We start from the raw sequence: 19,043 nt of genomic DNA, 5'->3' as shown, positions 1-19,043 counted from the left end.
TGAACTCAAGCTTTAGACACGCTAATATATCACCAGCACCTCGAGGACTAACATTAATTGCAACTCTAAAATCAACAGTGTGATTGTATGAACCGTTCAACCTTGGGTTGTGCTTGCTTTAAGATGAATGCTTAAAGCAGGATTCGACTTTGGATTAAGATCAAAGGGACAAATGTTACTTCTGCATCCACTCAAAATCAATAGCTTTCACAGGAAATGTTTTCATATGATTCTATACCTCCATACAGAGGCAACAATAACTCATTGCCGAACTTTTACAGAATGAAATGACCACACCAAGCAACCGTTTTTACAGAAAATCTCTGCCAAGCATCAATGTCATAACTTTTCTAGCTTTCACAGGAACCCTATGCTCCAGTCCCTAGCTAAGCCCATGCACTGAGTCCATACACCAAACCCCCAGCCACCATAAATAACCCCACCCTCATCCATGGATAAATCACCCATTCCTCAGCTATCTCAACTGCAATATCTTTTCCTCATCTCCACCAAGCACACCCAAGAAATATTAGGAGATTTTCATCCCCTAGAAGGTCAAACCGCCGACGTGCTTCTGTAGCCACCCTTATAGGCTTCACGAGTCCCATAATATCTCCTACACCTATGGTCTACATTTCTTCATATGTGCTAACTACCAGTACAACAAGCTTTTATATGGACCGTACGAGTACCCACTGGTATAGCGACGTATATCACTAATGTGATATTTTTCATATAATTTCATACACTGTCTTACTAATCTACCCTTTTATTTTATTTGTCTAGTCTCCTTCACCTATTTGTGACTTCATGGAATGGCTGGACATAGAGCAAAATGCGCACTAGAAGCGGTGGGTTGACATGAGCATGCGATGAAGGAGGGAAACATACGAATGCTGGGAGTACGAGCAACATTAGGAGAAACTATATCTCAAGCGTAAGGAGGAGAGGCGTATGAGGAAGGCAGCCAAGGAGCGCGTCGCGGCTGAGGCATGTAAAACAGAGAGGGAAAGAAAGCGGAAGAGGGCCTGTCGCACTAAAGTGGAGGCCTCCATGCCCTACGAAAGGACAAATATCTTAGGTGCACTCAGTAAAGAGCATCTATTGTAACATGGTCTATTTTTATTTTCTAAGACAAGTTAGTCTTTAGACGTATCGTACATGCCAACGTTTGTTATCGTCATCTCTTTATGGTTATGGTCTATTCGCACAGCGACGAAAAACCCCATATCACATATAAGTTTATCAGCATATGTAACGTCTATACCGGGTACTTCACAACTATTATTGTTTGACAAATTAGATTTTGTATCCTCCTAATGTTACTTCCCTAAAAAGTTACCTACACAAATACATTAAATGAATAATGAAACGTCGATAAATTACGTTGAAATAAATTTACACTCACTCAATCATCCAGTTCTTTTCATTATTTATTCTCTCGTGCCCTGATAAAACTAAATTGTGCTATAAAATTTGCCCGCTCGTATTTTATAGCGAAACATAACAGTGTGTAGGTTAAAAAAAGCGACAAAAGCGAAACGATGCGACACAACGTGACTGGACGCACCAAAAGTACCGACCCGATGCGACGTGAGCAGTCGGCTTGTATTCAGAATATAGGGAGTTTTTTGCACCTGAGATACCGAATATGGTAAACAGTGTCGTATTCGGTATCTACAGGTGTTTTCAGTACTCGGGTTGCGGAATCGATTTTTCAGTGTTTGAAGTACCGAATATAAATGCTAATTTGCAAATACATTGATATATTATCTATTTTAATAAATAAATTGATATTTATTATCTATTTTTAGATTTTTAGCACTATGTGTGCACTCGCCGTACATGCATGATCCTTGCATATCCTACACACATGTACAGCCGGCAGGCGACGGGCCGACGGCTGGCTACGTGCTGGTGCTAGTGCTGCAAGTGGAAATGGCACTACAGCGGCCGCACCGAAGCATGCATGTACCCTGCAGCAGGCCGCACCGAAGCATGCATGTACCCTGCAGCAGGGTGGTCTGCGAGTGGCGATGCGCTTCGTGCAACTGCAGGGTGCAGAGATACATACCTTCAGTGGTTCCTTTTTAAAACTGTATGGCCAACTAGTACAGCTTCCACAACGCAACCATGAACAGATAGATATACGAGTGCTCTGAAAGAATCACAAGATTATGTTGAATTACTGTGTCCTAGGTTAGCGGGAAAAATAGGAAAAGATATATATATTTTTAATGAAACTGAGAGTAGAACTGTCTATTATATTAAATAGAAGAAAGTCCGCTACAAATATGGAGGTACAAGAGTCAGAAACAATAAAAAACAAAGGTCAGTGAATCCAGAAACAATTCCCCAACTCCACGATGTGGCCTATTATCGCGCTATGAGGCGTCCAAGGTGGCGTGCCCCGCAAAAGCGCAGAGATCGGTTTTGTCCTTGATTGTTTGAACAATTTGGCCCGGGGCTGATCCTGATGGTCAAAGATGCGACGATTCTGTTCTTTCCATATCTCCCAAGAAAAAATCTATAATTTGTTGCCTCAGGCAGTGGTTTCTGAAGAACCTGCTTTAATTCTGCAGGCAGGAACTCACCGTAGTAATAGTTGACCTTCTACCGGGATAGCCCATGTTGGCTCTCACTTTCATCGCTAGCCCGTAGAGCAAATAATTGGTGCTACACCATAGCCAAAGTTTCGGACTATTTGCGTGTCCATTTCCAGCGGTGCGTGCGATCCCCCGTCTGTATATAAGGGCAGCAACGGTACATTTCAGCTCCACACCAAGAGTCCGGTGCCGCATAAGGAGAAGGATATAACTGTTTCATATCACCGCGTGAAACCATAATGCCTAAACCCAAGCTCATCCACACCGTCATCCTTGTGATCCTTCTATTGCTCAATAGCGCAAATTCAGGTATGATATTTCATATTATTTTTCACCGTGTTGATTGTATATTTGCGTTAAAGATTAATGGAACATGATTCCTGTTGTTTTTTAATGCAGGACAAACTGCAACAACAGGAGACAATTATGAAGTTAGTACTTCGAAAGGGGTAGAGGTCTGTATATGCTAATCTTGGGTGAAATCGTCAGTCAGAAATAAAGCAGCTGGTTTTCTTTTCCTTTTTTTTTCTCTCAGTAAAATGATATAGTTGACATTGTTTTTAAGAATCATCATATCAGATCTAATGGGTTTGGCATGTATCTTTAATCGCTTTAACTAAAGTTGACTGCTGTGTTTGGCCCTGACAGACAGAAAGTCGTATGAACAAAGTTACCTGAAAGTTTTTCTAATTCCCGTTTCGTAATTTTGTGAGATGTGATCCTCTGATTTTATAAGGAGAACTTGAGCAAAGAAAAGCTCATGTGCGGTCATGCTGTTTTAGTACGAGTGCTGTTAACCTTTTTTTCTGGAAAGAAATCTTTACAAAGAATTACATTATGTAGGGACACATCAGCAGGAGGTATCTGACAGAGCTTCAGGATTATGACTATGGTGGATCCAACTCTAAACATGATCCACGCAGGAAGCCAGGGGGTGGACACTAATCACATCACCTCCATCCTAAATTATCCATGGGCAAGTCAGGTGACCCAGGACGCTGCAACCACTAGACCGGTTTCTTACTGTAATCCACTAGATGCAAAATGGTTTGATCCTATGTATGCACCGTCTTTACCATGTGAAATCTGCAGTTGCAAAGCCGTTTTAGATGGTGCTTACATGCATCCACCAAGGCCATTCAGTTGAGTTAGTTATTTAGATAAGTTAACTAATATGTAACTGTTGTTCCCTTCTGAAATCTTGGATGAAATGGGTTCTACTTCTACAGTCTCACGCAGGCTTGGAAAATCGAGACTTGAAATTTAGTGAAATCAACTGTGGCTTTGTCCTCTTGGAGTTCTCTTTCGTGAAATCAACTTGAAATTATTACGCCCACACGTCATTAGCCTGAGATAGATCTGACTCCATAGATTCAGAAAGAAAACCCCAATTTTAGGACATCTTAGAACCAGCTCTGAAATTCGTCTGATCCACATCTTTCAGGAGACGAGCTAAATGTAGCTCGTCTCGTATCACTAACCACCTTCTAATTCCGAACGGGCGTTGTGCCAGCACAAGGCAATCGCCGTGCAAGTTTGTCCATTCCCGTTTATATGCGTTTACAGGCACGCAACGACTGTTTTTGCCTCTGAAGCTCTAGGGTTATCTTTGGCTCTGTTCTGTAGATATTCTGAAAGAAAAAAAAAACTGAAATCTCGAGGCTGAAAACTGTTCGACTTGTGACTTCTTTCCGGCTGCTAGGGGATCAGAACTGTGCGGTTGCCTTGCTGTGCTACTACCATTTTGCTCCTCTTTCTCTGAAACTTTCTAGGAGCGCTGCCCGGTCAGAAGCTCCAACCAACCAGCAGCAACCATTATTTAACTTCTTTATAATTTCTGTGAACTTAACTCTGATCTTCCAGCCAAACAATGCCCCAAATTGGGGACTTTTATTCGGCAAGATATAGGTATCACGTAGCTAGAGCTGGACGAAAAGCTTTTAACTCGCGAGCAGCTCGGATCTTTTTTAGCTTAGCTCAGCTCTGCTCGATCCTATTTTTGGTGAAACTAAAGATTTAGCTCATTTCGTTAATGAGATAGCTCGAGCTAGCTCGCTAATTGCCTAGGGAGCCAAGCGAGGACCATGTAGCCAGCCATGTCTGTCACGTGATCGTGGCCCTAGAGGTTGTACTTCTAGATGTCCAAGTCTTGAAATGCGGCATTGAGTGACATATAGCTCTACCTGAAGCGCAACCGAGCCGATTCGATCCCATTGTTAGGGATCTGAGCATCACATCTCTATTCGCTACTCTCACCTATTCAAGACACCACCATGCCTGCTCGGTCGCTCCCCCGCCACGCTAGCTCGACCACTCCCTTGCCGGTCGAAGCCCACGCGTGGACGTGACCACATTGCCAACGCGCAGACACGCTCATGCATGGCCACTTCCCTACCAACCATCTCCAAGGCGCAAACGCACTCTCATGCGGCTGCTCCCCAACTGACGAATGCGCATGCTAACACAGCCACGCCTCAACGGCTCCCACTGCAGGTCTCCTCACCCACGGCGCGCTCCTACTCCCGTCCAAGCCAAGTTTTTTTTGCTCGTTTTGTTACCGAGCCGAGCTGAGCTGACTCAACATCCGGTCCTAATAGCAGGTCATGGTCAAACGAGACGGCTTCGATCTTCCTTGGAGTACTGGTAGTTGTCCACCACGGTGAGCTGTGCTCATCTAGACCGTGACTAAGCTCCTAGCCAGCCTCCTAAACCGCACCGTTCCACCATGATTAAGGCCGTATTAAGTAGATCATTGGCCGTCGCTAGACTGGTTAGCTCGGCTAAATGCGTGTAGTTTAGGAAGAGATTGCCCGCCACTTCAGGTCTTGTCATGAGCCCGTCACTTCAGCCTCCTCCTTTGTCATCTTGCAAGAGTACTCTATTGTTTTTGACAACCCCGTGATGCAGGAACTCGTGGATCACAGTTTCCCGATTTCTTTGTGCAGATGTACGAGACACTTCTTTTTTTTTATTAAAAGGAACGATCTCGTTTAATCCTTTTTCTTTGCGAAAGAAATCCCGTTCACTCTTTATTAAAAAAGAACGGATTTCGTTTAATACAAGATTTGCTGAGATTGCGTTGCAGTTGCCAATCTTTTAAATTAAAAGGATGGATCTCCTCTAACAACTCCAATTGCTTATCCGGCGAATTAGCTCATCATTTTGTCATGCTAACTAGCATAATACCCGTATGTTGCAACGAGAGATAAAAATTTATACGAACTACCGAACCATGTATCTAATCTAGAGCTTTCTTAAAAGACAAAGTTAGTGCTGATACAAACAATGTTATATAAAAGTAGAGGAACGATCAAACTATATCCATAACTGAAGGTTTAAACATAATACTATCTTATGATGAGCGACTACTATTCAAGTCCCCACGTTGAGAGACGTTCTTATTATCTTTATTTCACTTGTTCACATCTTCACATGGAGTAAATTTTGTTGTTGCAACCATCTCTAATTTGGGCTTTTAAGCGATACCTGGCTGAACCATTAACACAACCTTTAAAGGTAACATCAAGAAAATAATTTCAATCAACAATAATGAGTGAGAAACGACGTACGCTGCATCTGACTGATACTTTGGTGCCATCCTAGTAGTTCCAACACCCCTACTTTGCTTCAGGTCAGCTTCACGGTGAACATTAGCTAAGGTGCTTCCACTATCTTGTATGTTTAAGATTTCAAGATTGTAGACATATCAGAGACTTACACCTACTCCGAAGTGATAAGAGGAGTATTTCTTATGATTCAACAGAAGAAGAGAAAATTTACTAACCATGTTATGTCTCAGAGCCTACTCTCTAATGAGCTGAAACAAGAGGGGGATTCAAATTAAGAGCGAGAGGCATTTAATCTTAGTTTTGTTGTCTCTAACTGCAGTTTTGTGACCTAAAATTAACTTTAGAAAACATTGTAGGAATATCGACATATTAAAATGGAAAGCCATAGAAATGCAGGAAGAAGTGCTAATTCGGTGGTTGGGTATCTCTCCTTACAAATCCAGTGCAAACTGTAAACTGAAGTAAAATGTCACCTAATATTTCAATTTAGGAGCCAGAATACTGAACTTGAAGTAAACAGTACAATTCCCGTGTGTTGCAACGGTATCAAAATGTTTCGAATGCATGTTCTACTATTACGATAGTATATCACTCTAAAGATAACATATTATATCGATATTCTCAAAATTTTCACCATAAAAATGATTACAAATAAAATATTAAATTGTTTTGTACCGAATTATAACATGAACACGAACAACAAAGTGATTTTTGCTTTATGAAGTTTGGCAGTAGGCACCTATCCCTATTTGAGCTGCAGCAAATTCCAACTAAAAGAGAAACACCATGCAGCTTGCCAACAAACCTCATAAGCTTGCCAACAATGATGCAATCAGACACAATCAGTGCAAGAAAACCAATAGATGCAAAATTAACATTGTTCCAGCAAATCTATCAATTGACGTTTGGCATGGACAATTATTTGTCGCAAAACAACTGCATCTATGTACTTGCATGGATTCTGACATACATTGCTAATTATTTTGAAACAAAATCTACCACATTATATAACCTATGCAAAAAAAGAAAAGAAAAATTGAAACAAAAGGTATGCATTTGCACCTAAGTAACTTCTCTGTTCACAAATCAGACCAATAGAATCGAGGGTCAAAAACTTAAGGCTTATCTACACTGGCCCAACAAAGTATTCTGTTTCAAAAAGTTGCACCTGTCTTGCTAGAATGCTTTTGACCACCACGCAAGTGTTATTAGGAACCAAACATACAAATATTATTCATAACTGGAAAATGGGTTCATTTCATAGTAGTATAACATGGATTTGTTGAGTTAGAAATGCAGGTTTTGTGAGTTAATTCTCAGAACAAATGCGAGTATTACACTATTTAAGGAACAAAGTCCATTTTAATTTCTAATTATTGGATGACAAATGCCTAAACATCAGTTTCGGTTGCATTCTTAGTTCAGAAGTAAATCATTGATCCCATGTAGCTTTGGATTATGGTAAATTACCTATGGAGATGAAGACACTTTCAAAGTAGAATGGGTGAGCTAGCTGTACTGGAAAACCACAATTAAGTTATTGATTGATTGTGATGTTAGCATTATCCAAACAAAGAAACTAAAAATAGAGTAACTAAACCTACATTCGTGCTAACTGAAATACTGGATGTATTTTACCTTTTTCACATGGTTCAAGCATGAATCGACACCTATGATACGTCGGCACGTGCAATTATAAGTTTGCAACACATACTATCATCTAAAATCAAGAGAAAAAAAAGAGGTCAGGGCCGTCACTGTAGTTTACCTTTTCACATGATCAAAATATGACTCAACACCTACGATTTGATGGCACATGCAATTGTAAGTTCGCGACACATACGATCCTCTGAAATCAGAAGAAAAAAAAATCAAATATGGGAGAGGTGGCCTGCTTGCATCTGCTCACACAGTTCTCACCCAAGCCATTGCCATCCATTCGTGACCATTGGTCATGACCTATGAAATCAACAGGAACCAGAGCATAGTCAGTGGTCAGAGCTGCTGTGCATTTTACCGAGCAAACCATACACGCATATAACAATGAACATGAAGTGTGAGGCAACGATATGAAATAAGCAAATCAAAATACCTCATCTCTTTTTTTTAGAAGAGGACATATGTACACCACAGAGCCGTGACTAGTAGCATATTGAACTATAACAGACAAATCTGACAAGGCCAGTGGAGTTCACTTGCGCAGGAGGAGGCTGCAGCCTAGAGGCTCGCTGCGCCAGCGGCCTTGACCGTGCCCAGTGGCTGCATCAGCCATTGCGGCTTAAACGCTAGAGTTTCCTGCCCAATGGCGGCAGGCCCCACTCACCATCCACCCACTAGCTGCGGTTGCAAGGCCTGGGCAGGGGCGTACCTGACATAGGGCATGGGGGTTCAGTTGAACCCCGAAATTGTTGCTGAGAGGGGAGAGTGAACGTTGCACCCGCCCGCGCCTCGCGTATATTGCTCCTGCGTGCTGGAGAAGATGAACTTAATCGAACCATTGATCAAAATTAGATTAGATTAGCAGGGTACTATGAAGCAAATTAATCCAGTCCAGTACTAGTGAAGGGTGGGCGGGGAAGGGGAGGGAGGCGTTGCCTCTCGACATGAGATGACCTCGGCGGGAGGAAGGAGGGCCGACTTTGCCGCATCCCATCAGTCGCCTTTTGGCGTAGCAAATTGCGACGAATTCTTGATCAACGGTAGTAGTGTGGCGTTGATCGCCGTTTAGGAGGCCGATCGTGGAGACCGATGGCAGATCTGTGGCAAAGGAGTTGCGGTGGGAGACGACGAGGTATGGGAGAGTGGTAGGCCCTCCATCTCTTCTCTAGATGCGGCAAGAGAGGGGCAGCCGGCTGGGGCTCTAATCCACCCCACCGCTGTCATATTTCATAGAGAGAAAATTTGAAAAAAAAAGAAAAACGTGCAGCTCATTTATTAACTTATGTTATTTTAATTTTGTCATATCTATTATTATTTTTTCTACACAAATTATTGTTTAAATAAACTAATAAAAGTGGTTTCACTAATTTTAGAGGTGTTATGGATTAGTTATGAATTAATCTATCTGCAATATATTTACTCAATCCTGCACATTACAATAACTATTTCAAAATTTCATGTATTTTTAGAAGATAGAGGATCATGTAAGAAGACTAAAAAAATTGGTTTCATGATTTTTGGATTAGTAAATAATTAATTATGCATTTAACTCGAATTAATAAATGAGCTGCACGTTTTTTTTTCAATTTTACTCTTCATGAAATATGATGCAAAGGATATTATTTTTGAAAAACAAATTCACAGAACTCTTAAAATTGTCTCTAGTTTTTTTTAAAAAAAATTTGTGATTTTTTTAAAATGTTTTGAATTTTTGAGGTGTTTTTGCAATAAAACCGAATCTTTGGGGTTTTTTTTTCAACAAAACAATTTTTTTAGAAAAAGTCAAAATTCAAGTGATTTTTAGAGGGGTTTTGCATTTTTCCTTATATGAAAATTATGCAACGAATCTAATGTCATCAAATTGATTTAGGTAGAAAATTGTTAAGTGAGAAATAATTATAAAAAAAACTCACGCTTTATAGTATAAATAGTGTTATCTACACAATGGGTTAGGTTACACTATGGCTATTTTATATAAAGAGCCAACCATAACAATTTAAATAAATAAATCTTATCTTAAAAGTAACTAATAGATCTGATCCCAATCTGATCTTATCAATTAATCTTATATCTAACTTGATGCCATGGTACACGAGGTGCTACAGTACCATACATACTGTCCATGTTTGTGAACAGTATTTCCAACGCATAACACCTTCTTTCCTGTCACAGGCCCCATGGACTGAAGAGGATCCCGATGTGCGGCCATGCATCCCACTTAAGAGGTTAACTGATAGTGATAACGAGGTTATCACTGTTAGTTCATATTATGAATCGATAATGATAATTATATTACTCATGATTTAAAAATTGATAATAATGTTAGTTATGGATCGATAATAATAGCCTTTTCTGCATAAGTGTACGAAGTCGGAGATGAGATATAAAATACTAATGATGTGGGCATATGGTTTATCTTAACTATGTATTTATCTTTATCTAATATTTATCTATCCATTAATTCTCTTTATATATATAATATGATTTTTTCACCTATATTTTTAATATAAAACATAACACAAATGAACATGCTGATAAACTATTTCTGCGCAAAGCACGACGAGGCATATAAACAATTTGCGAAAAGGGGCCGAGACGGAACGAAAAGGATCCGGCCGGTGGTTCGCTTTAGCTGAGCTGAGCTGATCGATCCGCACCCTGTGCCGGGTCGGCACCGAGCGGCCGCCCGGTCCCAGGTGATGCTGCAGCGGACGACAGGGACGGTGCAGGCGGCGGCGGACGCCCAACCAATCTGGTCGCCTCGTCAGCGCGCACTGTGCCCATGCCGTCCGGTCCGACGCGCCTCCCGCTCTCCCGGGCCACGCACGCGCTTCACATGAATATTATTGCCGCGTGCGTCGCGAAGCTGGACCGGGTCCGACGTCCGAGCCGGAGTGACTGATGTTACAAGCTAAGCCTAGGAACAATCTTTTGTGTGTGACCGACTGGCTTCCAATGTCGTGCAGAAATTTACAACGTTATTTTCTCTCTTTTTTTTAATCGAGACCCACATACTTAACACAGAGGACTAAAAGTGTCTCGAAAGACAATCGATGGCTGCTAAGAGGCTATGATGTGATTGTAAGTGGGCGACGTCCCAACATGCGCACATCCGGTTTCGAGCTCGGACGGGTCTACTCCTCACCAGGAGACGGTACCAACCGAGCTAAGCTCGGCTTGCTGTCGGTATTATTTTCTCTTTACTTGTAAAAAGGAATACAAATAGGAAGAAGTCCATTTGAACTGTCGGTATTGGGCAATCAAAAACTCAACTTCCATCCTATATTCTTACAGAAGTTTCTTTTGTCCACTTCTTAGTAACACCTATTCTAAATGAATTGCTTTGATACAGACTCATGATGTATAACTATGCTGTAACTAATAGCTATAACACGAGTTTGCCGTCCAATGTAACCGATTCCCTCTGTCTCAGGATAGCAAAAATTTGCATCCCTGCCGGAAATATGATCCTGGCCTCGCAAAAAGAAAAAGATGATGCTCTCTAAAAAAACGACGTTAATCCCAATCAACCGATTTTCACCGTATGATCAACATTCAACATCCATCATTGTCTCTTCTTTTTTTAGCCAGCGCAGCTCTATTCCTCTTTCCCGTACTATTGCTCTCTCTACGATGTGCTCCTCCACCCCGATCATATCCTTCTATCCCTGCTATTGGATCCACGCTCATCGCCCCTATCACGCTAATTTGTCTCTACTGGGACTATCACCATGACGGCCCCGCCGAGACACCTCCCATATGTGATCCTTCGCCGCCCACGATATTTTTGGCGCTTGAATCTAAAAAGGGTGAAAGAAAGAAGGTCATGGGCTTATGACTGCACAAAATAGCTTTCCAATTGCTGCTGCTTCATTATCCAGTCCAGTCTCCGCAGGCAGCAAATGCCCCAAAAATTGTGGACCTCAACCTCACAATTTATCGTCGAGCACAGCTAGATTGACTCAGCAGACGGCGATGCGCTGACGTGTCTCCGCCCCGCTCATATCCATCCGCCCATCTGTCCACGTGTTCCTGATCCCCCTCCACCTTCCTCGCGCCGCGCCCGTTCCGACGACGGCTCCCTATAAATAACCGGCCCCTTCCACCGAAGCTCCGCTCCCAACCCCCTCTTTCTTTTTTTTCTCTGGTCATTTCGCCTCTGACGAATCCAACACACACCCATTCCCCAAACGGCCAAGCCAAGCCAAGCCAATCGCGCGCGGCGATAGCAAGAAGCTAGCTAAATCCGGAGGAGGAGGAGGAAGAGTCGCCGGCGAGCGAGCAGCAATGCCTTACTGCGAGGTGGACCGGTACCAGAACGGCGATAAGTCGGAGGGCGTCCGGCTCTTCTACCGCCGCTACGGCCGCGGCGCCACCAAGGTGCTCCTCATCATCGGTACGCGAATCCCTCTCTCAACCTGAGAAGAAGAAGACTTTTCTCTTCTCGTGTGAAAAATAGTATTCTCTCTCTCTCTCTCTCTCATTTTTCGCTGAGAAATGGTTTGGTGTTTGGTTTGGTTGTGAATCAAAGGATTGGCGGGGACGCACGACTCGTGGGGCCCGCAGATAAAGGGGCTGACCGGGTCACTGGAGCCCGCCGACGACGAGGCCCCGCGGGCGGACGAGGAGGCCGGCGCGGCGGAGGGGGAGCAGACCGGCGACGGCGACGGCATCGAGGTCTGCTGCTTCGACAACCGCGGCGTCGGCCGCAGCTCCGTGCCCCCGCACAAATCCTATTACTCGTGAGTTTCCGCTCCCCATCGCCTCCTCACGCAGATCCAAATCCCCGTCGGTTGCAATGGTTCCAACGATCGGTTGGGGGCGTTTCGGTTCGGTGGATAGGATTGCGTGCTTCCCTTGGGATTCAGAACGATGGCATGGGGATCTGGTGGACGATAGCAGCTGCATGTAGCTTTCGATGAGAATAACTCCGCATCTCACTTGTTTCCTGCTACAACAACCTTCACGAGAAAATGTGTGACGGGGAAGAAAGAGGGGGAATATCTTCCATCACACGCTCATGTGTGGAAAAAGTCAAATGGGCGGCGGCGGTACTGACCATTTGAAACGCGTTCGCTCTTCTCTGGCAGGACTGCGATCATGGCCAGGGACGCCTTGGCCTTGATGGATCATTTGGGGTGGAAGAAAGCCCACGTGTTTGGCCACTCCATGGGTTAGTCCTCCTTCATGTGCTGTGCCTTTCAAATTCGATCCCTTGCCTTGCCAATTGTAACTGTTAGACATTGACCCTGCTGCTCTCTGCAAGCAGGCGCGATGATTTCTTGCAAGCTAGCGGCGATGGCGCCTCACCGGTTGTGCTCACTGGCATTGCTTAATGTCACCGGAGGTGGCTTTCAGTGCTTCCCAAAGGTACTGGAATGCTGATATTCTCCTATATATTTGGGAAGCTGACAAGAGGTTAATGTTGTGAGATACAAAGGGCATGCTGCAAGAGACATCGTTTCTGATTTTCTTCTGTATGTGCAACTAAGCTGAGTTTTTTTTCTGCTTTTGTAGGTAGATGGGCAGATGCTATCTCTTGCATTCCGTTTCTTAAGGGCAAGAACTCCAGAGCAAAGAGCTCTTGTGGACTTGGAAACCCACTATACGAAGGTGAAGAATTGACAATGCATCATTATCATTCTCTGTTTGAGTTAATTAGTTTTTTCAACCATTTATCACTTCAATGTTCACATATATTGATTTTCCATGTGCCTACGCAGGAATACCTAGAAGAGAGTGTTGGATCGTGCACAAGGAGAATGATCCTCTATCAGGTGAGTGATATCATTACTTTTCAGATGATGCCTTCGTGCTCTGTAACAAACTATGTTGATGATGGTGCATATGCTAGTTCGTGCTTTGTAACAAACTATGTTGATGATGGTGCATATGCTAGATCAGAATGTCATGTATTCACATGAAACATTGTTTTTAGTCTCTAGAATGATGTGTGTTGGTTATAAACACTGAATGCTTGCCTGGCGTTATTCTGTTAAGGAGGTCATATGATAATTCTGTGGATTGTCTACCATGGGATTATGCCATTTTCGACTTGAGCATCTTTTGTTGTGAATTTGGCATAGAATACAAGGATATTAATAAGTATACACTCACAAGGAATAAATCCCTGAATCTTTCGGTTGGCTACAGTGAAGATAACATACATTGGGAACTTGTTCATGGAATGATGGAAGGTTCATCTGTTTTGTATGTTGCTTTCAGGAATATGTCAAGGGCATATCATCGACAGGGATGCAATCTAACTGCGGTTTTGAAGGGCAAGTTAGTGCATGCTGGACTCACAAAATGACTACTAAAGAACTAGATACAATACGTTCTGCCGGTTTTCTAATTTCAGTCATTCACGGGAGGTTAGTTTTGTTAGCAGTGGATAATCTCGTCCTCAGAGAATAGTAATAATCAGTTTTCGTGTGACTCACATCAAGTATAATGCAGGTATGACATTATTGCACAATTGTGCCATGCAAGACGTCTTGCAGAGAGGCTTCTCCCTGCTGCTAGAATGGTAGAACTTCATGGAGCACATCTAGTGAGCCATGAAAGACCAAACGAGGTAAAGCGTGAACTTTGAGAAAACAGCATAACTTGTGCCACTGTAATATTCAGAGGCACATTGTTATAACTGATTACTTTGCTTAGTTGCTTACTCTGTTGCATCCTGGTGGAAAAATCCCTAGCTGACCAAGTAAGACAACATCAAACGCTGTGGTTCTGTGTGAGCACCATTCTCACTGGCAAAAATGAGCTAGCAAATCTGCTACTTTTGTTTTTATCAAACTAGGAAGAAGGATTACGAATGAGAATCTTCTGTTGCAACTCGTGCAAGCAATTCCAAAGTTGCTGACCGACCTAAGATCACATCAGACATTACAGTTATCTGAAAGCATCATTCATCACCTAAAACATGCAACAGAATATGCCACTTTTGAAGAGAATTTTTTTCCATTACTAGTTTTAGTAGAGAAAAACAGAACCGCAGGATCCAATAGGTTATCAAAATTCAGATTTGAAACTATGCTACCTCAAGCATTGGGGCATGTGTCTCATCACGTGTTCAGCAAAATAACTAGTACTAAGAAACAATCAACTACAATATTCAACAACGATCCATTAATCTTAGGCTTCTAGGAGTTTTTCGATAATGGATCAAAAGCAACAATATGGAGTTGCAAACTACATTGCTCCTACAAAATATGTAGAACTTCACATACTCAACTTATGGCTAGTTAGCAGAAGGATGCTTGAGCAATAATGTACATGCTACAAGCATTTTAAGAACGTACAATTGTAGAGCAGATATCTTCATAGAAAGATAAGTGGAGAGCAAACCAACCAGCATACTGTGCCATTGACATGATTACCTTCTCCACAGTTCTCAGGCTTATTTCATCTCATAAGTTTGCTGATTTTCGCTTTCCTCCCTTGTTATGACAGTTTACACGATAGCACAGTAGAACTCATGTGACCTTTTATGAATTCCAGGTGAACAATGCGCTTATGGATTTGATAAAGGCCACCAAATCTGCGATGAAACCTGAAGAGTGGTCGTCCCAGCCAGAGAATGCATCAGGTAAGCTTACCATGGCTGAATATCTGCAGTTTCTCTTTAAGGCTATTGTTCTAGAGCACATCTCTTACACTGCATCCTCATCAGAAACCGGAGCACTTATTTCTGCAAGACCTATTACCGTCACGATGCGAACAGATGAAGGTGCAAATGCCGCCGTAGCAGTATATAACTTGCTTGGCAAGCTGCAACTAAGCTTTCTTTATCTCATAGGGGTGATAGTGATGGGGTTTGAGCACATGATGAACATTGTAAGAGTAATGAAGCCAGTAAGGGTTGCAGCAATTGAGTCATAACTCATAAGGTAAGGAGGATCCTTCCTGTTCCCTTGCGGTATCTGCTAGACAAATTCTTTCGCACTCACTGAACTTTTGTCTGAATTTGCAGAAACAACATGTCAATTATTCTCGAAATAGTGGGGGAGTCGAGATGATAATTCAACTTCTCCCCAATACCTCGGAGATGATTTTAGAATAGCATCTCCAAAAAATGTGAAACTTTTCCGAGAAAACGCTTGCTCTTAGCAGAATAATACGACACGAGAACATGGACGATTCATAGTGCACGCCTGGACAGAAGTGTCGCAGGGCACGGTTGTTGTATGTACCTGTAAGAGTCTGTAACTTTTTTCTATTTCACGGCCACATGCCGCGCTGGTGCTGTCACCATTCTCCTGTATCATACTGAGATCATAAAATCGTTTCTTCGATGCCTCTTTTCCATGTGGAGTCGCTGAGCATCTCCTTCCCTGCATGACATACAGGATATCACCACGGGTAACACGAACACCTAGATTTTTACGGGGTTGCCGGCTGCGGAACGCCCACTGCACGGCTCCCACGGCAACAGGCTTACCAGTAGAACCGAGAACGGGCTGATAGCCCAGTGGTAGGTAGGAACCGTTGATAGTTCCCTACAAGTGTTCGAGCCTCGTGTCTGACCGGGGCGTATCTCCTTATATAGATTTCTTCTGGACAATCCGGAGCGTCTAGTAGGCACTATGGAAACGCGACGTACTTATCATTTGCGGAGCCTGAAGCACCATGGATCTTTTTAATAAATATGCATATATGCTATAAGTTTAGGGCATATATAGGTGTATAGGGTGTGATATAAATAATATAGCTTATATCCAATGTTAAAGGCTTTACCTTTAAACCAAAAAAAAAGGCTTACAGGAAGAACCCGTATCCTGCCCGGAGCCAATTCCGCCGCTGACACACATGCCCACTAAAAATTAGTCTATTTCTATACGTCAGTCCTGTCTGATATCCTGTATATTACATCTAAATTTTGTACAAATACTCACCTCATGTTACTCAATCTCTACTACTTCGCTTGTATATATTTTGCTCTCATATTTCGCTTCTAGCTCGCGCACTCGCCTACCTAGCGCGCTTCGCACTATACACGTCGGCCGCCTCTCATAGCTCCTGGCTGACACCGTACGTGAACAAATCCAATGACTAGTATATTAGAAGATGACGTCACACATACATTTAGTCAGTGGATCTCTCTCCATCCAGCGGCCGCGAGCTTCTTGAAGCCTGGCTCGAAGACTGTGGCGAGGTCCAGATCGCCGGACCAATATGCAAATGCAGCGCCACGGTCTCACTCGTCTCCATCCAGACCGCGCACGTTCGATCTGACGGTCCACGCGAGGGTGCAGGTTGCGGACTAGTTCCATGGCTATATTGGGCTTCTATGACACGTAGGGCCCGCAGCTCGGGCAGGGCGATGGGAATTAGGAAGAACGGCTCTGTTACGATGTTACGGCCGGCCACCGTACGTCTCCGCCGCTCCCCGCGGCCACGCCTCCTCCCCGCTCTCGGTCCCGGCGTTCCGGGCATCCTCCGCGTCCTCGTCGATCGTTTCTTCTTGGACGTGTCTCATCGGAAACCGCGCTGCATCTCCCTCTCGTCTCATCGATGTCTCCACGGAGACGCGGTGACTCACCTGGTTAACTTTTTTAAACTGAAATAGTAGGTGAGTTACTTCTTATATTAATAAAAAGAAATTTTAATGGGTTGAACTGCTGGATTAATTAAAGAAAATTGAACAAAAAATACGCAACAGAGCGGATTAAAAACCTAGGTAAAGAGCTATGTCTAAAGCACCGTAACAGCAACAATAGCAAAAAAAATTGACTACCAGAGCTAACAAAGAGAAAAAAAACCACAACAACACCATTCGGCCCATGAGATCTGGCGACTACAAATAAGTTTGAATGCCGATAACTGAAATGATTCGAGAGAATATAAACGGTGATAGAGAAAGTGACCCATAAAAAACGGTTAAATATTTTAAGGTTAGACGAGTACTTCGGTAGCCACCAATCATAAGACCTCCTTTTGCGTCTTATGGATGCCACCTTCGGCGGCGAAGGTCGCGATGGAGCGCAAGTGGGTCCTCAATTCTCACGAGAGGCGAACATTCGGAAAGACGCGTACTAGTATGCATCGTCCTGGGCTCCTGGCGCACGACCTTACTGCTTGGCCGGTGGCCCCGCGTGGTTGGGCGAGATCCACTTCCAGCCTTCCACGGTGCACGGCAGGCGCTCGCCTCGCCTGCGCTCATGGTGGTCGTGCGCTCATACAGGTCGATCTGCTGCTCTGCTTCCATTTTTTTCAAGGTGACTCTGTACTGTATCTGATTTCTGAATGGCCGCAACCGCTAACTGGCTGATGACGTGTTAGGCGTCAGGCGACATGAACAAGCGGACAAAGAATGACATGCCAGTTCCGAGCTATCGTCACGCGTACGTAGCTGCTGTTGTATCTGGGTGTGCTACGGCCGGGACCTATCTACACGAAGATAAGATTGCAGAGGACACAAGCACGAAACAAAGCTGACCAGTGACCACTCTTTACAGAAAACCATCGCAGACAAACAGTAAAACATAATCGATGCTTCAGGCGAGGGACAGCACGGGGGCTAACCTGGTAATCATGACGGGCGGTTCACGGTTGCTCCGCCGGCGACGGACTCGTCGGTGACGACCCACGGCTTCGAACGAGACATACGATACAGAGAGGAAGCCGGGGAGAGAGAGGTGTGCCTATGTGCATCGAGCGAGTGGAAAGGTGAAGAAGAGACGAGGACAGGAAGGGTGGCCGTGCGGTGCAAGACGAGCGAGAAAGCGGAGCAGAGACGGTAGATTCGCTCTTCCCGGCAAAATATTCCCGCGCGCGAGAGGATATTCCCACGAGAAACGCTGAATATGCCGTGTGCGCTTTCTTTCGCACGAAGGCGTTCAACGATTTTTTTTATTTTTTAAATAAAAAATGCAAATAGACTCAGTTATTTTAAAAAATTACAGATCTAGACTCCTATCATCAGACAACAGATTTAAAAATAAAAAATATTGTATTTCAAAATTCTCAAAATTCAAAACACTATCCAAATAGTCATGATTTTTTTTGAAAAACATCTATGGCGTAGATAATGCTATCATCTAGCTCTCCAAAATTTCTTAACTTAAACAATTATTTATGCAATGAGAAACAAAAGAAATTCAGGAATCCTGAAATTTATCTTTTTTTATTATACTGATCATATTTTTGTCTGAAATTTTTTAGATAGCATCTACATCACATAATTTTTTAGAATTTTTCATGA

The 19,043-nt window shown here is 43.2% G+C and overlaps 2 protein-coding genes and 1 long non-coding RNA gene across 5 annotated transcripts; 2 read left to right on the top strand and 1 right to left on the bottom strand.

Moving 5' to 3' along the window:
- Positions 1 to 2,757: 2,757 nt before the first annotated feature.
- On the top strand, positions 2,758 to 3,881 carry LOC133929892 (uncharacterized). The gene is made up of 3 exons (XM_062376648.1): positions 2,758 to 2,915; positions 3,006 to 3,061; positions 3,450 to 3,881. Exons 1-3 carry the CDS (start codon positions 2,846 to 2,848, stop codon positions 3,549 to 3,551), a joined length of 228 nt encoding a protein of 75 aa, XP_062232632.1. The 5' UTR covers positions 2,758 to 2,845; the 3' UTR covers positions 3,552 to 3,881.
- An 8,014-nt stretch (positions 3,882 to 11,895) lies between these two features.
- On the top strand, positions 11,896 to 16,145 carry LOC133929325 (uncharacterized). 3 transcript variants are annotated; one of them, XM_062376039.1, is made up of 12 exons: positions 11,899 to 12,230; positions 12,366 to 12,576; positions 12,925 to 13,007; positions 13,104 to 13,204; positions 13,352 to 13,447; positions 13,558 to 13,611; positions 14,060 to 14,208; positions 14,294 to 14,411; positions 15,341 to 15,428; positions 15,513 to 15,569; positions 15,639 to 15,729; positions 15,813 to 16,145. In XM_062376039.1, exons 1-11 carry the CDS (start codon positions 12,122 to 12,124, stop codon positions 15,719 to 15,721), a joined length of 1,149 nt encoding a protein of 382 aa, XP_062232023.1. In that variant the 5' UTR covers positions 11,899 to 12,121; the 3' UTR covers positions 15,722 to 15,729; positions 15,813 to 16,145. The 3 variants fall into 3 exon arrangements, with proteins under 3 accessions (XP_062232024.1, XP_062232023.1, XP_062232022.1); XM_062376040.1 differs by lacking the exon at positions 15,513 to 15,569 and having other exon boundaries at positions 11,896 to 12,230; XM_062376038.1 differs by having other exon boundaries at positions 11,903 to 12,230; positions 15,513 to 15,729.
- Positions 14,942 to 18,737, bottom strand: LOC133929326 (uncharacterized). Its single transcript, XR_009911591.1, has 2 exons — positions 18,365 to 18,737; positions 14,942 to 16,173 (listed from the first exon to the last, which is right to left on the bottom strand). It is a non-coding gene; the product is annotated as an uncharacterized LOC133929326 (long non-coding RNA).
- Positions 18,738 to 19,043: the final 306 nt, after the last annotated feature.

The sequence above is a fragment of the Phragmites australis genome, chromosome 9 (genome assembly GCF_958298935.1).
Source record: "Phragmites australis chromosome 9, lpPhrAust1.1, whole genome shotgun sequence".
Taxonomy (NCBI): Eukaryota; Viridiplantae; Streptophyta; class Magnoliopsida; order Poales; family Poaceae; genus Phragmites; species Phragmites australis.
The sequence above is the reverse complement of the archived record's forward strand: the minus strand, read 5'-3'. Positions and strand labels throughout refer to the sequence as shown.

Coding starts and splice junctions, on each gene's coding strand:
- LOC133929892 (XM_062376648.1), top strand. CDS start 2,846: ATGCCTAAACCCAAGCTCATCCACACCGTCATCCTTGTGATCCTTCTA. Junction 2,916..3,005: donor GCTCAATAGCGCAAATTCAG/GTATGATATTTC, acceptor TTTTTAATGCAG/GACAAACTGCAACAACAGGA. Junction 3,062..3,449: donor GTACTTCGAAAGGGGTAGAG/GTCTGTATATGC, acceptor TACATTATGTAG/GGACACATCAGCAGGAGGTA.
- LOC133929325 (XM_062376038.1), top strand. CDS start 12,122: ATGCCTTACTGCGAGGTGGACCGGTACCAGAACGGCGATAAGTCGGAG. Junction 13,448..13,557: donor TGGAAACCCACTATACGAAG/GTGAAGAATTGA, acceptor GTGCCTACGCAG/GAATACCTAGAAGAGAGTGT. Junction 15,429..15,512: donor CCAGCCAGAGAATGCATCAG/GTAAGCTTACCA, acceptor CATCCTCATCAG/AAACCGGAGCACTTATTTCT.